The sequence below is a fragment of the Papio anubis genome, chromosome 1 (genome assembly GCF_008728515.1).
Source record: "Papio anubis isolate 15944 chromosome 1, Panubis1.0, whole genome shotgun sequence".
Classification (NCBI taxonomy): domain Eukaryota; kingdom Metazoa; phylum Chordata; class Mammalia; order Primates; family Cercopithecidae; genus Papio; species Papio anubis.
This window is the reverse complement of record NC_044976.1, coordinates 114,057,687-114,078,288: the sequence shown is the minus strand read 5'-3', so window position 1 is coordinate 114,078,288 and position 20,602 is coordinate 114,057,687. Positions and strand designations below refer to the sequence as shown.

Genomic DNA, 20,602 nt, shown 5'->3' with positions numbered 1-20,602 from the left:
GTAAAATTAAAAGTAAGAAAATCTGATTCCAAATCACAAGATTTTTCTTTACTCAGTAGGCCTACTCTGTGGTAGTTTGAGCTTTACAGGTTGGTGCAGAATGTTTTTGCATAATTGTCAGCTTAGCTTTAATGCGCATTCAAAATGACTTGTTCCACCTAGGAAGCCAGCCCCCTGAAGAACTGAGCCTGTTCAAGGAAGCCTCTAAGGCTTCCCTTTTTACAAACTGGATGTGGTAGGCCAGAATTATCCAGCTAAGCTGTTTCTGTTTGGACAGCCATGAAGGAAAGGGGCCAGTGCAGCATCTTGCAATATGATGGGCTGGGCAGGCCAGAGCCGCTTCTGTGTGCCCGGGGTGCCAGTGCCAGGAGCTCCCACCTGCTGTCCAGGTGCCCCAAGCCAGACAGGCCTCTCCTCACCATCTGCCGTGAGCTGGGTGGCCAGGAGACCTAACAGGTACTCCCTCACATGATCACCTGCTTCTACCTACACAGCACACACAATTACTCTGGCCCTGGATATCTAACTGTTAGCCAGACCACACACCTCTGATTTATGAAGGGAGTGAAGCCTCCTCCAGACACAGAAGAAGTGAATGCAACACATAAATGACTACTGGCCGTAGTACCTAGCAGTGTGAGATGCACAGGCTTTGGAGTCAGAGCCAGCTGGGATTGAGTCCTTGCACTAGCTGTGTGACTGTAGGCGGGTCACTTAGCTCCACAAGGCTGAGTGCTTCCTTTATAAAATCTAAGCCAGAGGCCAGGCAGGGTGGCTCACGCCTGTAATCACAGCACTTTGGGAGGCCGAGGCGGGCGGATCAAGAAGTCAGGAGGTTGAGGTCATCCTGGCTAATGCAGTGAAACCCCGTCTCCACTAAAAATACAAAAAAATTAGCCAGGCGTGGTGGCGGACACCTGTAGTCCCAGCTACTCGGGAGGCTGAGGCAGGAGAATGGCGTGAACCCGGGAGGCGGAGCTTGCAGTGAGCAGAGATCGCGCCACTGCACTCCAGCCTGGGCAACAGAGCGAGACTCCATCTCAAAACAAAAAACAAAACAAGAAAAATCTAAGCCACAGTACCCTCCTCGTAGGGGTTTTAAGAAGACAAAACAGGTAATATGTGTAAAGTGATGGGCACATGCTTGGTGCTTAGTAATGTGCTGTTCCTGAAATCGTTGTGTATGTGAAAGCACATTGAAAACTGCCATTCTTGGGAAAACACAAGTTAGTTTTCCATGGCATTTGCTGTCATTAGCAGATGCTATCAAAATAAACACTAGTCAGACATTTCAGAAAGTTCAGCCAAGCAGGAACAGGTTCCTCTTCTGTTTTTCAATGTGTGCTGTGGAAGCAATAAGTCAAAGATCTCTTCATTCAATCATTAGTTTACATTTATGAGGCCTCTCCATGAGAGGAAGCACCCCATCCGCTTTTTAAAATGAGGTGTATCAACCTTCACTGAAGGATAGTTTAAAAGGGGATGATCTCTCTGGCCCCAGAAAGCACTGAGTATCATGTGGAACTTTTTTCCAAGGAGAGTTGGAGGGAGGGGCTACCAGAGGAGGTCAGGGCCTAGGCTTCCAGACTGCATTTTCACGGGCACTGGGGCACAGAATTCTGTTGAGAAAAATTGGAAAAGGGCATGGCCTTGCCCCACGTCAGACAAATTCACTCTTTAAAAATTCCATTGCAATAATGTTTTTAGATAAAACAAAACAAACCTGGCCTTCAGGGACAGTCTCCCTCAGTCTGTCAGTTTGGACATGGCAAAATGCTCCACAATAAAAGGCTGTGATTTTGTGTTAGAGACTGGTAGGGCCACGGCTCTCAATGTGTGGGCCCAAGACCGGCAGCCTCAGCAGCCCCTGGGACCCGGGCAGAAATGCAAATTCTTGTGTCCCCTCCCAGACCTGCTGAATCAGAAACTCTGGGGTGGGCCCAGCAATCTCTTTTTACTGGCTGCCCCTCCAGGGAATGCTGATGTACACCCAGGTTCTAAAACCACTGACTTAGTGTAGTGGGGTTTGCCCTGTAATTAATTGGTAGGGAACTTTCACTATGTCCTTGTATACATGTTACTCCTGTGAGATTGGATCTCATTTTTTAGATAAGGAAATTGAAGGTCAGTTAAGTTGTGACATGTCCAGAGTCTCACAGCTGGTAAGTTGCAAAGCCAGGATTTGGGCCCAGGTCCCTTGGAGGCCCAGGTATAGGAACAAAATGTGATTGATGAAAGTTTGGGCTCTGGAGACAGAGTGTCAGGGTTGAAATCCTAGCTGGGTCGCTTAAGCGCTGCGTGTCCCCAGGCAAGTTGGTTAACCACTCTGTGCCTCTGTTTTCTCATCTGCAAGCCTCTACCTCATGAGGGTTTTGTAGAGATTCAATAAGATAATTCTTGTAAGGCAGGTAGAGCAATAGCTGGCATATAGTAAACACCCAGTAAGTGCTATTTTTTTTTTATGTTGTTGTTGTTATATAGCCTCTCAGAATTGTGGGGTGGAAAAAATACATAGCATCTTCCCTTGGTCTTTTCCTTGGCATTGACCAACGTGATAGTCCAAAATGCCAATAAAAACAATCAATAGCCTCCCTCTCCCCGAAGGCTCTTTCAGAGGCCACCTATCCCAGCCCTAAAGAGGCCCCCGATACTCGCTTGAATCCCACAGAATAGCTGTCCTTTCATTGAGCCAGCCTCCTTCGTGAACACCATCACATGCCAGCTGCCCAGCTATACATAGCTCAGGCCTACTTTGAGGGCGGCAGAAAGTGACAGGAGATTACCGGAGAGAAACGTCAGCTCTCTGGTTTCAGGGGAGGACACACAGTTGTTGAATTGCTTGACATGTTGCCAGATGGCATGAGGGACAGTGGGTACGAACAGCCGTGTGGCTCTTGGCTTACATGAAGAGAGCAGGGTTACAGCCAGGGCGTTTTTAATGACTGGCCTGAGGGACATTCACTTGGAGCAGAGATCTGTGACATTTTCCCCGAGGCTCAACTTCTTTTTCAGATTCTTGGCCCTGCAGAAAGTAATCTCCACCTACCTCCCTTCAACAAGTAACCACCTCCTTTTTCTTTATGACCCGCCACCTCCCCACCCTCCCTCTGACTGTGTAGTAAATTAGTCTTTCTCCTCTACAAAGACAGTTCTTGGGAAATGGTACAAATGTGACTTTCTTCCTGTCTTTCCCTGGATTCGAGCTGGTAAGTCCTATGAAGAGACTGCATTGGGTGGGGTCTTTTTGGAGGTATTGGATGTGCTGCCCTGGGAGCCCCAGGGGCAGTCACGCAGCACAGGGTGTCCCTCTCGCTTCTGTGTGACTCCTTAATTAAGCGAACCACACCTGCTGTAACATGTCCTTGTCACCCACCCCGTGGTTTAACTCCCAGTGCTTTGGCTTCTGTCCCAGCTCTTCTCTAAAAGGTCACCCGTGACTTACCAGTCCTGAGATGAGAGGCCTCATGGGGGTCCTACCCCTCCTTGACTCCCTGCAACATTTGATATGACCACCCGCTCCTTTGTGACTCTGGAGTCATGACACCAGGATCCTTTCTCTCCCCACATTTCTCCCATGGCTCCACTCTGCCTCCAGGGTAGGTGTCTTGCTCTTCCTTCTGAGACAGCCAGCACTTGACCCTGTGGCTTTCTCTCACACTCATCTCCCAAAGATGGCACCTGTCCTCAAGCCTTCATTTCTCATACAGGACCTCTCCCCTGAGCCCTAGATCAGCACCTCCGGGTCTGGGATGGACTGCCGTGACCGTGAACTCTCTGGGTCTGAATCCATGCTGAGAAGCTTCCCCAGTTCTGTCATGCCCTCCTGCCATCACTCTGTGTCCTCCACTTCGTTTCCACATGGGAGACCCTCGAACCATCATGCCTCCTCCCTCTTCTTTGATCTCTCTCCTTTCTCTCTCCAAAGCCAAAGGAAGACTTACCAGGTCTGACTGATTCTCAACTTGTAGCATCACCGGCTCAAGTCACTTTGTTTCCCACTGACACTGTCTTGGTCTGAGATCAGAGACATCTCCCATGCAGACTAGGACATCAGCCTCCCAACTGTGGCCTTTCCTTTCCATTCTCCTTTCTGTCTGCTCTACACACTCAGATCCACTCTTGCCAAACACAACTTAGTCATATCACTCTCCTACTCAGACAATCCCAAATCAGAGCTTCCAGTCCTAGTAGTTAAATCCTTCACACTTTTTTTTCTAGTGTGATTTTAACACAGGACGTCTTTCATCGCCCCGAATAAGCCCACTGCTCAAGTAGGTCAGCCTGTTCTCCTGCACAATCCTGCATATTCCCACCTGCAAACCTTTGCTTATACCACTTCTTCCTCCTGGGATGCCCTTGCAGCCCCCCTCCACCTATCCACACACTCCTCCTCCAAGGTCTAGCTGGCATCCCCTTTTCTAAGCAGCCTCCCTCTTCATTCATTCATTTACTGAAGAAACTACTGGTTTTGTTTTTTGGTTTTGAAATCTATTCTGTTCAGGTATTATGCTAGGTGCTAGAGATGGCATGGGAGAAAAACAGACATGGACATAGAGCTTATACGCTACAGCATGGACAATTGCTAGACAAAGAATCATATAAATTAATGTGCACTTGCAACTGCGAAATGGTTGCAAAGGAAAAGCACAGGGTGCTATGATCAAGGGTAAAAAGGGAAAAATTGAGATTGGGAGTCAGGGAATGCCTTTGAGGAACTGACTTTTAAATGTAGACTTCAAGGAAAGTAGAAACCAGCAAACAGACAGGGAAAAGGAATTCTATTTGGAGTGAAGGGTGTGTGTAGAAGCAGAGCACATGTTGGTGCCTTTGTGTGAATTAGAACAAGGCATCCACATCCCTGCAAGCAGCTGAAGCTTCAACTGGCCTAGGGCTTGAGAGCACAGCTGAAGGAGGTGATCCTGTGCAAAGACCTGAACAAGCTTGATGTTTTGAGGAGCTGAAGACAATTGTATTAAGTAAGAAACAGAGTGACCCCAGATGAGGCTGGAGACAGGTGGGACAAAGAGTGCAGGATATTCTTGGCCATGTTAGGGATTTAGGTTCATCCTGAGTGCATGGAAATTTAATACACAGTATTCATCACAACCCACTAGGCTCTGCAGGATTTGACCTCCCAGCTCGCAAACTCTCTAAATCTCCATAGCTCTTATTTTTTTGTCCTACTCCTGTAGCACCTAGAGCTTTTTTTTTTTAAGACAGAATCTCGCTCTGTCTCTCAGACTGGAGTGCAGTGGTGTGATCTCGGCTCACTGCAAGCTCCGCCTCCCAGGTTCATGCCATTCTTCTGCCTCAGCCTCCCAAATGGCTGGGACTACAAGCACGGGCCACCACGGCCCGCCATTTTTTTTGTATTTTTCTTAGTAGAGATGGGATTTCACCGTGTTAGCCAGGATGGTCTTGATCTCCTGACCTTGTGATCCGCCCACCTTGGTCTCCCAAAGTGCTGGGATTACAGGCATGAGCCACCGCGCCCAGCCCTAGAGCTATTTTTTTTAATGAATTTCCTCACTCATTAAATCACAAGGTCCTTGGAGCTGACATGTGTCTTACTCATTTTTGTTAACACAGTAGGTTCTCAATTAATAATTGTTCTCTTTCCATTGTAATACTTTACACTATGGTATTTCTGAATTGGAACAAGATCCAGAACCCTAGCCAGCTGTCATAATATTAAGAAGAAAATCTAATGTTTACTAAGCACTTACTGCATGCCAAGAACTGTGCCAAGCACTTTACATGCATTATTTCAGTTAAATCATCAAAACAGTCCCATCGAATAGATATTGGTATTGTCCACTTTTTACACTGCAGTCACAGCACAGGCTTGTGGACAAGTCAAAAATCCAGGTCTCTGATTCCAAGCCCTGTGCACTTAACAACTGGGCCATAGTATCCATGAGTCATTTATTCATTCGAAGATGAGATCTACTTGGATCCACCCTGTCATTACAGGGGTAACAGTGGTGCAATAAATACCTACAGGATACAATCTTTTAACAAGAGTAAAGCTATATTATAAATATCCTCTTCTTTCCTATTGAATTATGCATATTATTTACATAGAACTTTTTAGGCTGTGTGCAGTGGCTCATGCCTGTAATCCCAACAATTTGGGAGGCCAAAGTGGGAGGATCACTTGAGCCCAGGAGCTCAAGACTAGCCTGGCAACAAAGCAAGACCTTGTCTTGATAAAACTTAGAAAATTAGCCAAGCGTGGTGGTGCAGGCCTGTATTCCCAGCTACTCAGGGGGCTGAGGTGGGAGGATTGCTTGAACCTGGGAAGTTAAGGCTTCAGTGAGCCATGATTGTGCCACTGCACTGCAGCCTGGGCAAAGGAGTGAGACGAGGTCCCAAAACAAAACAAAACCTTAAGGACCTTAAAAGAACTTTTAAAGAACGTTTTTTGTAATCAAAAGAATCAGCAATGGTTAAAGCAAATCCTAATGTTTCTAGAAAGCATGAGCACTGACCAATGCCCAGAGGCTGAATATAACCAACCGATAAGAGACAACCCCATTCGCTAGGATGGACTATCTGAGAGGTAACTAACCAAACAAACAAAACCAGCAGAGAAACCGTTGTACATCAACAGGAGAAAATTGCAAACCTATCTGAAAAGCGTGTACTAGTTATCTGGGAATTTAGGAGATATATTGACTCTGCTTTTTTTTCCTCATGTATGTAACTCTTTGTCACTGTATTTGATGACAATTGCCTCTAACTCCTTGGCTTACAAGGCCCTTGAACTTGTGAAGTACTTGAACCAATCCACCCATTCATCCACAAGTATGTTGAGTGTGTCCAAGAAACTGCAAGATACAAAAGAAGCACAAAACAGGGTCCTTCTTCTTATGGAGGAAAGAGTCACAATATAGGGACTATACACAACTCTAATGATTACACAATAAGTGCCAGAGTACTATGCCCTTGTGAGGGGCTTTTGGAGTTCCAGAGAGGAGAATGGAGTGAAAGATGAACTGGAGCTGGGCTCTGCAGCAAAGGGTGGCCAGGGCTGGCAGTGACCTGAGAATGCAGAGACTAGGCTGCAGGAGAGAAGGGAACATGTGAGCTGGAGATTTAGGGCCAAAGCAAAGGTAGAGGCAAGGCCAACCCAAATGTGAGAGGTAGACAGACTCCTGCCTGCCCCACTGGCCCAGCAGAGGCTCCTGGCTGCCATGTCAGGAGTCACCTAGAAGGTCCCAGAGTTTTACCTCAGCCATTCTCCCCTTCCCAGTCTCATTGCTCTCTCAAGTGCTGCCAGCCCCGGCACCCTTGGCTCCCATGAAGAAGACTTGCTAGGACTGACAGCAGTGATGACAGAACTCAAGTAGGCAGACTTTGGGTCTTATCAGCATGGGAGGCAAGAGTGATGGGAGTTCTGGAGGGATTTTGACTAAGGGTGCCGAAGAGGAGGTGGGAAAGTCTCAGCTAGGCATGGGATCCTGGCCCATGTGTTGTTGCCTGCTCTGTCTCTCCATCTATAGCACAGGACAGTGATTGGCTGTGTTTAGTTAACCAGGGAATCAGGAAAAAAGATTAGAGTTCATTTGAGATAGCACCTCCCACTCATAAATCTTCAAAAATCACATATAAATATCCATAAGATAACCAGAAGGCCATGCTTTACATGCCTATGAGAAGCACACATTTGGACCTGCCTAAAACCAGATAAAACATGGTAGTGCATACCTAGGAGAGATCAGAGTTAAATTCTCTGTTTAATTCTCAGAGTTAATTTCTTATTTTGTGTCATTGGTTATTCTTACTATTATGAATACTTCTCTCCTATGCCAAAGGTAGAGGGGCTTAAAGAGCCAAGCAGTTAGAAGAGCACTGTGTCATGTCACTTTGGGTGTGCTGACAACCATTTATAGCAGTGTTTTCCAGTGTGTGGTTTGAGATCTGCTGTGTTAGAATAATGGGGTGTGGTAGTGTGGTTTATAAAAATGTAGATTCCTGAGCCCCACCCAGGTCTATTTTCTACGCTCTTGTGCTGAGGCCCAGGAAGCCCCACTTTAGTGCCTGAGTGATTCTTATGCACACTGAAGTTTACAAACCACTGTCAGAGGCTCACGTACTAGGAGTAAGAAAACTTACTATACCACAAAGCCATGAGATCCCATCCTTACTGACTCTGAATGATATACAAGGGAACATTTAACTTAAGATTTTGACAGCACTAAATAGAACACAGGGGGCTTATGTTGGAAACCAGAAAAGTCATTAAAAAATGACCTTGTCTAATAGATTAAATGCAATAGAGTGAAGCCAAGTGACTTGCAGAAAGTTTGGTCTGTTTAGGCACTGCAGAAAAATCTCGAGATGAGTCATGCATAAACACTGATGATGCCTTTCATCCTAAGTTTTGCCTAGTTCCAGCCAAAATAAAATAAATAAGAGAAAACTGAATGAGAGGTGGGGGTGGGTGTTGGCTCATTTGCTACCTGCCATTCTACACCCACCTCCCAGGCCCCAACCACCAGAGGTACTCCTTGGAGCTGCTCTTGGTGCTTCTGCTCACAATCCTTGCTCTTCAAGGAATGGAAATGGTTAGAAACCAGAGAGAAAGAAAGAGGCTGGGAACAGGTGAAAAAGTCTGGGAGGGAAGAATGAATATGCAAAGAAAAACCTCAAGATGTTCAGAAGAGGAGCTCTGAAGGAGAAGACACAGATACTGGGAACAATGAAAGGAAGACATAAAAATGAAGACGATACGAAAGAAACAAACATAGAAAAGAAAGTAGAGGGATTCATAGTATGAGTTGTAGAGCCAAACAGACCCAGGGTCAAACCATCAAGAAGACAATAAATCCTAAAGGTTTCCGGACCAAAAAATAGAACTGCAAAATACGCAAAGCAAAAACTGATAGAAGTGAAAGGAAAAATGAACGAAACTCTAAGACTGGGAAACAAACAAAAAATTTAAGAAAACAAGATGTTCTTATCACTCCTGTTCAAGATAGTGCTAGAAGTTCTCACCAGTGCAGTAAGGAAACACAAATAAAATGGCATGCAGATTAAAAAGGAAGAAGTTATTTGCAGGTGACAAAATTGTCTACCTAGAAAAATCCCAAGGAATCTACAAAACAAAAACCTCTTAGAACTAATAAGTGAATTTAGCATTAACATCAACAAATTAATTGTATATCTATAAACTAGCAATAAACACATGGACATGAAAATTAAAAATACAATACCATTTACAGTAGCTGAAATAATTTAACTGATTAGATATAAATCTAACAAAACTTGTGCAAGACTTGTAGGCTGAAAACTATGCAATGTTGATGAAAGAAACCAAAGAAGATCAAATAAATGGAGAGACATACCATATTCATGAATTGGAAGACTCAACATAGTAAATATGTCACTCTTCCCAAGTTGATACACAAGTTGATTAAATTGATTTAATGCAATTCCTACCAAAATTCTAGTAAGATTTTTTTGTATGTATAAACAAGATTATTCTGAAGTTTATACAAAAATGCTGAAGGACTAGTATAGTTAAAGCAATTTAGAAAAAAAAAGAATAAAGTGAAAAGAGGTAGTCTACCTGCTTTCAGGTATACTTGATCCTAGCTACTGCAATCAAGACTATGTGGTGTTGGCAGAGGAACAGACATATACAGCAATGGAACAGAATCGAGAAACCACAAATAGACCCACATGAATATGTCAACCGATTTTTGACAAAGGAACAAAAGCAATTGAAGGGATGAAAGACAGCCCTTTCACCAAAAAGTGTCAGAACAGCTGGACATCTATTGGCAAAAAAAGAAAAAGGAACCTCAACCTATTTTAAATTTGACTCAAAGTGAATCATGAACTTAAATGTAAAATGAAGAGCCATAAAACTTTTAGAAAAAAATAGGAGAATTCAGGATCTGAGGCTAGACAAAGAGTTCTTGGACTTAACATCAAAAGCACAATCCTTGAATGAAAAAAGTGATCAACTGGACTTCATCAAAATTGAAAATTTTTGTTCTGTGAAAGATCCTATTAAGGAGATGAAATGATTAGGATATTGAATATTCTCAACACAAGAAAGTGATAAATATTTGAAATGATAGGCATGCTAATTACCCTGCTCACTATACATTATATGAATAAAAAACATCACTGTGTACACTATGGATATGTACAATTATTATTTGTCAAATAGAAAAAGAAGATGAAATGACACACATACAGAGTAAAAAAAATACTTGTAAACCATATATCTGAAAAAGGACTGATATTAAAAAAACTCTCAAAATTCAACAACCAAAAAGCAATCCAGTTGAAAAATGAGCAAAAGATGTGAACAGGCATTTCATAGAAGAGAACATACATACAACAAATAAGCACATTTTAAAATGCTCAACATTATTAGCCATTAGGAAAATACAAATTAAAACCACAATGAGATAGCACTGCATACCTGTCAGAATGACTAAAACGAAAAATGGTTATGCTACCAAGTCCTGACAAAGACGTGGAAAAACTGGATTCTGAAAAATAGTTTGGCAGCTTCATTTAAAAACTAAACATGTAACTACCACACAACCCAGTAATTGTACTATTAGACATTTATCTCAGAGAAATTAAGACTAATATTTAACTCAAAAACCTATACACAAAAGTTTATAGCAGCTCTCTTCATACTAGCCAATAACTGAGAACGACACACATATCCTTTAACGAGTGAACAATTGAACAAACTGTGGTACATTCATACCATACATTGCACTCAGCAATAAAAAAAAAAAACAGCGTATTGATACATGCAACAACCTAGACAAATCTCTACATAATTATGCTGAGTGAAAAAAGTCAGTCTCAAAAGGTTACATACTATATAATTCCATTTACACAACATTCTCGAAATGACAGAATTATAGGAATGGAGAACAAATTAGTGGTTGGGGATGGGGACACGAAGCAGTGGGTGTGACCGTGAAGGGCAACAGAGGGATCCTTGTGGTGATGGAAATGTTCTGTATCTTAACTGTATCAATGTCAGTACCCAATTTGTGACATCGTACCTCCGTTTTGCAAGATGTTACTGTTGAGGGAAACTGGATAAAATGTACAAGATATCTGTATTATTTCTCACAACTACTGCATGTTAATCTACAATTATCTTTTTTTTCAAGTTTAACTAAAAATGTAGTATGAGTATTTCATGATCTGTCTGGTAGCATCTCCATTCTGTTGCTGTTTCAAGTCCCTATTCAAACAGATGGCAAGAATTAGGTCTCAGTCCTGAAGTAAGCAAGTATTCCCTACTTGCTCGCTCTGCGTTTCAGGAAGCTTAACATAATGCCAATCTTGTGCTTGGTGTCATCATCTATGCTGGTGTCTACCCAGAGAAGTTTTCAGCTACCTGTCCATCTAGGACACTGCTGCATCCTCCTGGCCTTTGAAGCCAAACCCCTGACCCCTGATACTCTACAAGTCTTAGTGTGCTTCAGGGAACCTTGAGAGGACATCTCAGGTCTATTCACCCAATGGGCATTCCTACTTCACAAGCCCAGGAGTGAGGGAATTGAGGGCAATGCTTGGATATTGAGGACATAGGCCTCCTTTTTTCTTAGGTCCTCTTGTGTTCCCACTCTACCCCAGGTACATTTGGCAGCTAGAGAAAGGCTCAGGGTCCCTTGTCAGGCACCCATGCTTCCTTCCTGATTCTTCTTTCTCTTGATCCAGGTTTTATCTACTCTGAGGGCAGAAACTGGTATGTGACAGTGGATATAGTCTTCCAAATTTTCTCTCTTAGGTCTGCTCCTCAGATTTTCCCTCCTTGGTTCTCAGCATTCTTCTGAATCATCCTTCTCCTGAAGGGACAACAGTACATTTCCTCTGCTGCTGCTCGACTTGGTCACATAGTAACAGAAAGTATAGAGGAAAACCCTTCTGTTGATACATGAGGATAGTAATTCTGTAACATTTTGTACCATCTTTCTGCCCTTAGCACGCTCATCTTTCCATTTGTTTCTTCAGCTTGTGGCCCAGGTCCTTGAACACAAAGCTATAGGCTTTGTGATGGTGGATGCCAAGAAAGAAGCCAAGCTTGCCAAGAAACTGGGTAAGTGTGATTTTTGAGATACTGTATGAGGGAAAGAAAGGAATGTGTCTCGCAAAAGGAAAAGTCCAGTTGCAATTATTCTTGCATAAGCAGATTCTCTTTTAAAATATATAAAATGATCCTGCATACCTTCATCTTTGGTTGGAGAAGCGTTTCATAAAAGTAAATATAGGCCTGAATTGAATAATTTCATATTAATCATGTAAGAGATTGTTGTATCAGTACAATGAGGAGGGTTTCTTCCTGGAGAAACTAATGCTAAAGAGTTAAGTTTTTATTTTTAGATTCTAAAGCAAGCTAAAAGGCCAGCTTCTCTTAGCTCACCACTGTGGTGATCTCTCTGAGAGAGTTAAAAATTCTCTTCTTTCATCACATATTATTTCGTTGCCTTGCAGCTGAAGCAGCCAACAAAAGATAGCATTAATAGTAATAATGCCAGGGTAACAGTGCTTTTTAAATTTAAGGCTAAACCCCAGCTGGGCATTATCACCAAGGATGAGAGGGAGGACATAGGTGAGGTACAGTTAAGTGACCGCACAATGGAAGTTGTACTCTCTAGTGTCGATATGTCAGGCTTAAGTACAGTGCACTTTAAGATTCACAATGCTGTAATCCCAAAGAGAGAGAATATAGATAGCTCCTCTGGTTTTCTTTTTCTTTCCTTTTTTTCTTTTCTTTTTTTTTTTTTTTTTTAGACATGGTCTCACTCTGTCACCCAGGTTGGAGTGCAGTGGTATGATCTCGGCTCACTGCAACCTCTGCCTCCTGGATTCAAGCGATTCTTGTGCCTCAGCCTCTTGAGTAGCTGAGATTACAGTCACATGCCACCATGCTCAGTTCATTTTTTTGTATTTTTAGAAGTGACAGGGTTTCACCATATTGGCCAGGCTGGTGTTGAACTCCTGACCTTGAATGATCTGCCCTCCTTGGCCTCCCAAAATGTTGGGATTACAGGGGTGAGCCACAGCTCCTGGCCTGCTCCTCTGATTTTCAAACACCGACACACATGTACTGCCCATTTGGCTTTTTCTCCATGACCAATGAAGAATGGCTATTAAAAAAAATAGCGGGTTATAAAACAGGATCTTTGAAGAAAGGTTAATTGGATTTGGAGTGGTAAATACAGAAAAAAAAGAGATTAGTGGTGGTTCAATAAATACCTTCAGGTACATAAAAGTCCATTATCCTGGAAAATTACAGACAACTGTTTTCTATTTTATTTTCAAGCAGACCAATCTTTTTTAAAAAAATGATTTAAATTATCGGAAACTATTTAGGTTAGACACAAGGAAGAATTCATGACTATAAAATTATGATGAGTTATTAAGAATGTCTGGGCACTTGAGGAGGCCAAGGGCAGAGGATTGTTTGAGCCGAGGAGTTTGAGAACAGCTTGGGCAACATAGTGAAACCTCATCTCTATAAAAAATTTAAAAATTAGCTGGGCATGGTGGTATGTGCCTGTAGTGCCAGCTACTTGGGAGGGCTGGGATGAGAGGATGGCTTGAGCCAGGGAGGTCAAGATTGCTGTGACTTCTACCTGCATGATTGCACCACTGCACTCCAGCCTGGGCAACAAGGTGAGATTCTGTCTCAAAATAAATGAATGAATGAGTAAATAAATAAATAAAAATAAAGAATGCCTGGGATATCTGTTTCCCTGGAGACATATTAAGGGATATTTTTCTCCCTTGAGTATGGGAGCAAAATATGTTAAACTCTTTCCCTGGAGTCAAAGACAGTTTAATGGCTGGGTGCGGTGGCTCACACCTATAATTCCAGCACTTTGGGAGGCTGAGGCAGGCGAATCACAAGGTCAGGATATCGAGACCATCCTGGGTAACACAGTGAAACCCCATCCCTACTAAAAATACAAAAAAATTAGCTAGGCGTGGTGGCGGGCACCTGTAGTTCCAGCTACTCGGGGGGCTGAGGCAGGAGAATGGCGTGAACCCAGGAGGCAGAGCTTGCAGTGAGCTGAGATCGCGTCACTACACTCCAGCCTGGACGACAGAGCAAGACTCCGTCTGAAAACAAACAAACAAACAAACAACAACAGTTTAATGAGTTCTGCCTCCTTCCCCAGCAGTCTCTTGATTCCTCTTCTGCCTTCCCATTGGTTTAATGAGAAGCTGAATTTGGGAGAATTTCCAGCAAATTTATTGAGAGAAGAAAACTAGTGTCCCAGTGATCTAAAAATTTTGGATGGACGAGCTGAGCAAGTATACATAAAAATAGACTAGGAAAGAATATGATGGGGCTTGATACACTGAAACAAGCTCAGTTTGGAAGAGTTGGGGCAGGTTCTTTCTGGTTATTTGATCTCTGGGCGTTTACAGGACAGTGGAGGTATTTTGTGAACCTGCTCCTTCATCTTCATTCCTCTTCCATTTGCCTTATTTTGGCCTCTATCAAGTTGTGCCTGAACAATTGCAGTAGCCTTCCTACTGTGGTTTTGCTCAAGATAGAATCCAACAGCAGGACACTGGCTGATGTTCCCTAGGGCACCTTTTGAGATCGGCCATCACTGATATCAAGAAAATCTGGCAGGGCCAGACACAGTGTCTCATGCTTGTAATATATATATATAAAACAAGCATGTAATTATGTATATAATATATTATGTATTATTATATATATTATGTATATATTATATAATATATTATGTATTATTATGTATAATAATATATATAATATAATATACATTATATATTATATAATGTATAATTTTTCATATATAGAATATATAATTTTACATATATATGTGTGTATATATGTATGTGTGTGTATATATGAAAAATTAGCCTGCATAGTAGCACATGCCTGTAGTCTCAGCTATTCAGGAGGCTGAGGCAGGAGCCATGATCATGGCCCTGCACTCCAGCCTGGGTGACAGAAGGAAACTTTGTCTCCAAGAACAAACAAACAAAAAGAATACCTGGCACATTGCTCCTTTTGATTTACAAATGGTGCCTCCACCATTTCCCACCTATGTGCCAAAGGCTCCTTACACCTCATGGATGCCTTGGGACACAGCAGGTAGCAGTCCAGCCTTCCTGTCCCTGGAGGTTCTGCAGAAGAGTTCATTTGGAGAAAAGTTTCTCCAGCTAATAGAGTTTTAAAACAGTCTAAGGAATTAAGGATGGCATGCAATTGGACTAAATGCCAGTTTTGGCTATTTAACATTCCTAAGGAGAAAAATGCATTTTTCCAACAAGTGTTTGTTAAGGTACACAACATCAGACCAAGAGTGCTAAAGGGCAGCAAAATAAGAAGATGCTGAGCCTGTCCTTGCAACATCTACTGGCCAACTGGATAAAGAAGATGTGTGGGATTCAACTGGAACAGGAAAGCAAGCTGTCCATCCTGGTCACATACATTAATGGGTTGCTGATGTGCACAGGCTCTGTACAAGGCACTGGGATACCAAGAAGACAATGATCCTACCCTCAGAGAACTCACTGTGATAGTGAAGACCTGTAAATTGAGCTGAAGAAAGATCAATAATGGCATGATCTCAGTGAGATTAACGTGACCTTTCTTTAGAAGAATGAATCCTAAGCTGAGACCTGAAGAAGCTAACCAAGATGGAGGTCATTCCAGGCTTGGGGAACAAGGAACACATAAGTCTAGAGAATAATGCTCAGTGACTTTTCCTTTACTCACCTTTACATATAAGCACGTGGGCAGGAAGCAAAGGGAGTTGCACAAGGGACAAGAGAGCAGTTTTCAAAGGAGTACAGGTCTACCCAAGGGAGAATGAAAGGGATAGATTTGGAACCAGATTTTGGAGGGACTTTAACGCAAGGCTAAGGAGTCAGGTGGGCAGTGGTCATCTTTGATGAGGAGAATGACATAGGATCAGCTGTATCTTGTATCTTTGGAAAATTAAAGCAGTGGTGGGGTGGAGAATAGACTTTTCTCTTAAGTCAAAATCCAGCTGGAATTGTTCTTGACTATTTCCAATTAAATGTCCACTTCAGGAACTCTTCTAAAGTGTTATTTCAAGGCAACTGCTTCTTGGGTTAATGCTAGTTCCATTAATCCTGACCCCACTGTCACCCAGAAACCCTGAGCCAGACCTCAGCCAATGCAAAGGCTCTTCCTATGTCAGGATGACCTTTTCTGTGGGCCTCTTTGTTTCTTACAGGTTTTGATGAAGAAGGAAGCCTGTATGTTCTTAAGGGTGATCGCACAATAGAGTTTGATGGCGAGTTTGCAGCTGATGTCTTGGTGGAGTTCCTCTTGGATGTAAGCATGTATACACGGTGACACTGCATGGAGCTGCCTCTGTTCAAATATAGGGAGAGGTAGAACCCCAAAGAACAGACAAGCTGGAGAACCTGGCCTCGTCTGTGACAGGTTTTTCAGGATTCACAAAAAAACTAAGGAGCACCTATATTGCACTCTACCGGGAAGCTGATCTTTAAGTCACCCTAGAAACTGTCGGCAGCAATGTAGTAATAATATGCTAATTCTCTTACCAGTTATACATAGACATCTATTGAAATCTCCTTGGCTTTGCTCCACTGCTGCTGAAGAGGAGCTGCGGAATGTGGAGAGAGAGGGGGCTAAGCAGCCACCTGAAGAGAGAGGAGGGATGGGAGTACCAATCAGCCAGGTCACCCAGAGTTAGCTACCCTCAGAGCAACATAGAAAAGTGGCAGAGCTAAAGAGACCCCCAATATCACACTCATTTTCAGCCATGGACATAGCACACCTTCACATCCATATGCTCAGACAAACAGAGGAACAAACATTCTAAAAATATTTCATCCATAGATAAACTCACACTTTCAGTAACCACTGTGAAGTTCAATGCTTTGAACACACATTCTTGCACAGATAAAGAACCTAGTGTTCAGCATCCATGCCGACGATTCCTTATCTACCAGCCAGTACCCAGTGGTCTATCATTCTTTCTCTACAGTGTCAAAAACCAGAGGGAAGGTCAGAAGTGGGTTGGAAGCTACTCTTACCAAAAAAGGTGCCATCTCATGACCCACCGTGCTTGGCCATCTCATTGACTCACACCCACAAGCCCTAAAAAAGTTGAGGGGGTGATAGAACAACTCTGGGACAGCATGGTTCTGCCCCAGCTTTATCAGCTAGGAGGAGGCTTTTGGAAATAAGACTCTAACTGCTTCAAACAATAAACCATGTGATTGACTTACCTAAGTAGAAGGCTCCAGTTAGGGGAGACTTCAGACTTGATCAAATCCAGACACTGCCTCCATTTTTCTCTGTAAATCACAGATAAGTGTGTCTTCAGTATGTTGCCTGTGTCCTCAAGCTGACTATTCTCAAGTTAGCTATAAGAAGGCCAGCAGCAGGAACCAATACATCACATTTCCTCATTCATATTTCATGATAGAAAAACAAATTTGGCTTCCCATTGCCCTTTTAAGAGTAAAGAACTTTTCCCAAAGCCTTCAGCAAATCTGTTCTAATTGGGCCAGTTATTTGCCCATTCCTGAATCAATAACTGGCAAGGGAAGTTATGAAATTCACCTTAATGTCCATCAGCAGATGAATGGATAAAGAAAATGTGGTACATGGCCAGGCGCAGTGGCTCATGCCTGTAATCCCAGCACTTTGGGAGGCCAAGGCGGGTGGATCATGAGGTCAGGAAATTGAGACCATCCTGTCTAACACGGTGAAACCCCGTCTCTACTAAAAATACAAAAACAACAGCAAAACATTAGCCGGGCATGGTGGTAGGCACCTGTAGTCCCAGCTACTTGGGAGGCTGAGGCAGGAGAATGGCGTGAACCCGGAAGGCGGAGCTTGCAGTGAGCCTAGATCGCACCACTGCACTCCAGCCTGGGTGACAGAGCAAGACTCCATCTCAAAAAAAAAAGAAAAAAAGAAAGAAAAGAAAATGTGATGTATATAAACACAAAGAAATACTATTCAGCTTTTTTTTAAAAAAAAAAAAAAAGAAAGAAATATCATTTGCAGCTATACAGATGGAATTGGAGAACATTATGCTAAGTGAAATAAGCTAGGCACAGAAATACTAATACCACATGTTCTCACTTATTATATGTGGAATCTAGAACACAAGAACTCAAAGAAGCAGAGAGTAGTTACCAGAGGCTGGATGGGGGTGAGGGGTGGTGGGAATGGAGAGATGATGGTCAAAAGGTGCAAAGCCTCAATTAGATAGGAAGAATAAGATTTTCTTCTTTGACATACATTGTACAGCATGGTAAATGTAGTGAATAATATGTATTACACATTTCAAAATCACTAAAAGAGTAAATTTCAAATGTTCTCACCACAAAAAATGATGAGTATTTGAGGTGATGGATAAGTTAATTAGCTTGATTTAATTATTTCACGTATTTATAGATCATCGCAACACTTTATATCCAATAAACACATACAATTATAATTTGTCAATCTACAATTAAAAATAAATGTTTTTTAAAACTGGCAAAAGGAATAGGTTGCCCCCACCAATCATCTCACTCTTGGAGTTAAGGCCTGTTTCTCAGAAGGTACTGCTGGTATGCTCACTGTGGGACTGTGGGGAGAATGGAATAGATATTTGAGGCACCAACCACAAAGTCCGCTACAACTTCCCTCCAACGCACTCTGTTTCCCCAGTGAAGAAGGAAATCTCTTGTTTGAACATGTGTGTGTGTGTGTGTGTGTGTGTGTGTGTGTGGCATTTCAGCTAATTGAAGACCCAGTGGAGATCATCAGCAGCAAACTGGAAGTCCAAGCCTTTGAACGCATTGAGGACCACATCAAACTCATCGGCTTTTTCAAGAGCGAGGACTCAGAATGTAAGTTGTCTGCCAACCCCAGCCTATGAGTCTAAAAGCTAGATTCCAAACAAGCTATGTCAGTTTACCTCAAAAGAGAATGGCTCTTCAGCATCTCTTTTGCGGGTACAATGGAGGTTGGAATCCTTCCTGAGCCTAACACAGTGGAGTACATGTGCAAAAATTGTACAAAACAGTCAGGAAAACTGAAAGAATATTAAGGTGGGGACAGGTCCTCTGGTTTTAAAGCAGACTGAGTGTTCCACAAAAGAGAGAAAAACCCTTCTCCACTTTTCCTGCCTACCCACCTCCCAGTCGGATTTTCCCCTACAATGGGACAAGCAATGGGTGTCTCCCTGGCCTTGGCAGCTCCTATGGTCACCAGCTGGAGAGCTTTGCAGTCAATTGGAAAGCATGAGTGGAAAATTGGGGTAGGAATGGGCTTAGCAGCAGCTACAGAATGTGAAAAATCGCTGGCCAAGCCCACAGCTGACCACCAAGGCTGCCTGTCATAGTGCAGACACACCCTTGGGCATATACCCTTTGAAAGCTTTGTGACCAGGTTTTGGGTGGACACAGGACCTATGATAACATCACCACAGCCCGTAGAGCGATGAGACGGTGGTGGGGTGAGTCAGGAAGAGCAGGGAGAAGGGACCAGGAGGAGTAAGCACTTGAGTACTGTACATATTTAAAAACTGCTTTGGCAGTATGGCCCTAATGAGGTAGGCTTTTTTCTGGTATCTCAGCCTTGGAGAGAGGAAGAGCATTAGCGGGGGTGAGCATAACTCTGGTAGCATTCATACAAGTAGAAAGTGCAAATGTGGGCTGCTTATGACTATTCCTGGGAACCCCAAAATATTCTGAAATTGTTTGCAAACCCATTTCTTTAAACAGTCTGCCCACTAGCATCCTTAGTCACCTCATCAACAGCGCTTTCATTTTCTGTCTCCCGTGTCCCAACTTAACCCTCTTTTCATTTGCTTCATTAAAACCTGCATTTACTGTGCTTAAAATGAAAGTGCTAGAGGGAGGTGGCTAACCAGGGAGATTTGCCCCAGTTCTTCTTTAGGCAATTTTATTTTAGTTCGTACATTTCCATATCAGTCCTGACTACTCTGGGGTGCTTCTCCTGCCCCTTCCTTTTCAGTTCCTCTGTCTCAATTTGTTTCCATCTTTATGTTCCTCTATCCTCTTCATCCATGTAGCTCAGGATGGCAGATAAGAGGGAAGCAAAATCAAGGTTAGGATAAAGAGCACACCTTTCAGTACCCTTGGCGTCTTCCTCCGCCCAGATGAATCCTCATAATAACACTATTTAATTAACACATTTCATATGCCAGGGCCTATGCTAGGAGCTTATATGGATGCCTTAATTTCATTCTCACAACAAGCCTGTGAGGTGGTTATCATTATTATCTGCATGTTAATGATGATGAAAGGATGGAACAGAAAGATGCAATTAACTTGCCCATTATCACATGGCTAGTACAGCGTACAAAGTAATATGAAATATATTACATATTGCATTGTAAAAAAAATTCCAATTTTTTAAAAGAAATTTAAAGGAGACTCTTATGCTTGCCTCAAGAATATAGCTTTTTTTTTTGAGACCTAGTTTTGCTCTGTCACCCAGGCTGGAGTGCAGTGGCATGATCTTGGCTCACTGCAACCTCTGCCTCCCGGGTTCAAGTGATTCCCCTGCCTCAGCCTCCTGAGTAGCTGGGATTGCAGGTGCCCA

General features: G+C 42.9%; 1 protein-coding gene across 1 annotated transcript in view; it reads left to right on the top strand.

The window, feature by feature from the left end:
• The window catches only part of CASQ2 (calsequestrin 2), a 70,492-nt gene that overhangs the window by 12,894 nt on the left and 36,996 nt on the right, over window positions 1-20,602 (top strand). The window contains exons 2-4 of the mRNA XM_031652227.1: window positions 12,004-12,088; window positions 16,239-16,339; window positions 18,771-18,882. Coding sequence (XP_031508087.1) covers window positions 12,004-12,088; window positions 16,239-16,339; window positions 18,771-18,882 — 298 coding nt within the window. The remainder of the gene's footprint in view (window positions 1-12,003; window positions 12,089-16,238; window positions 16,340-18,770; window positions 18,883-20,602) is intronic.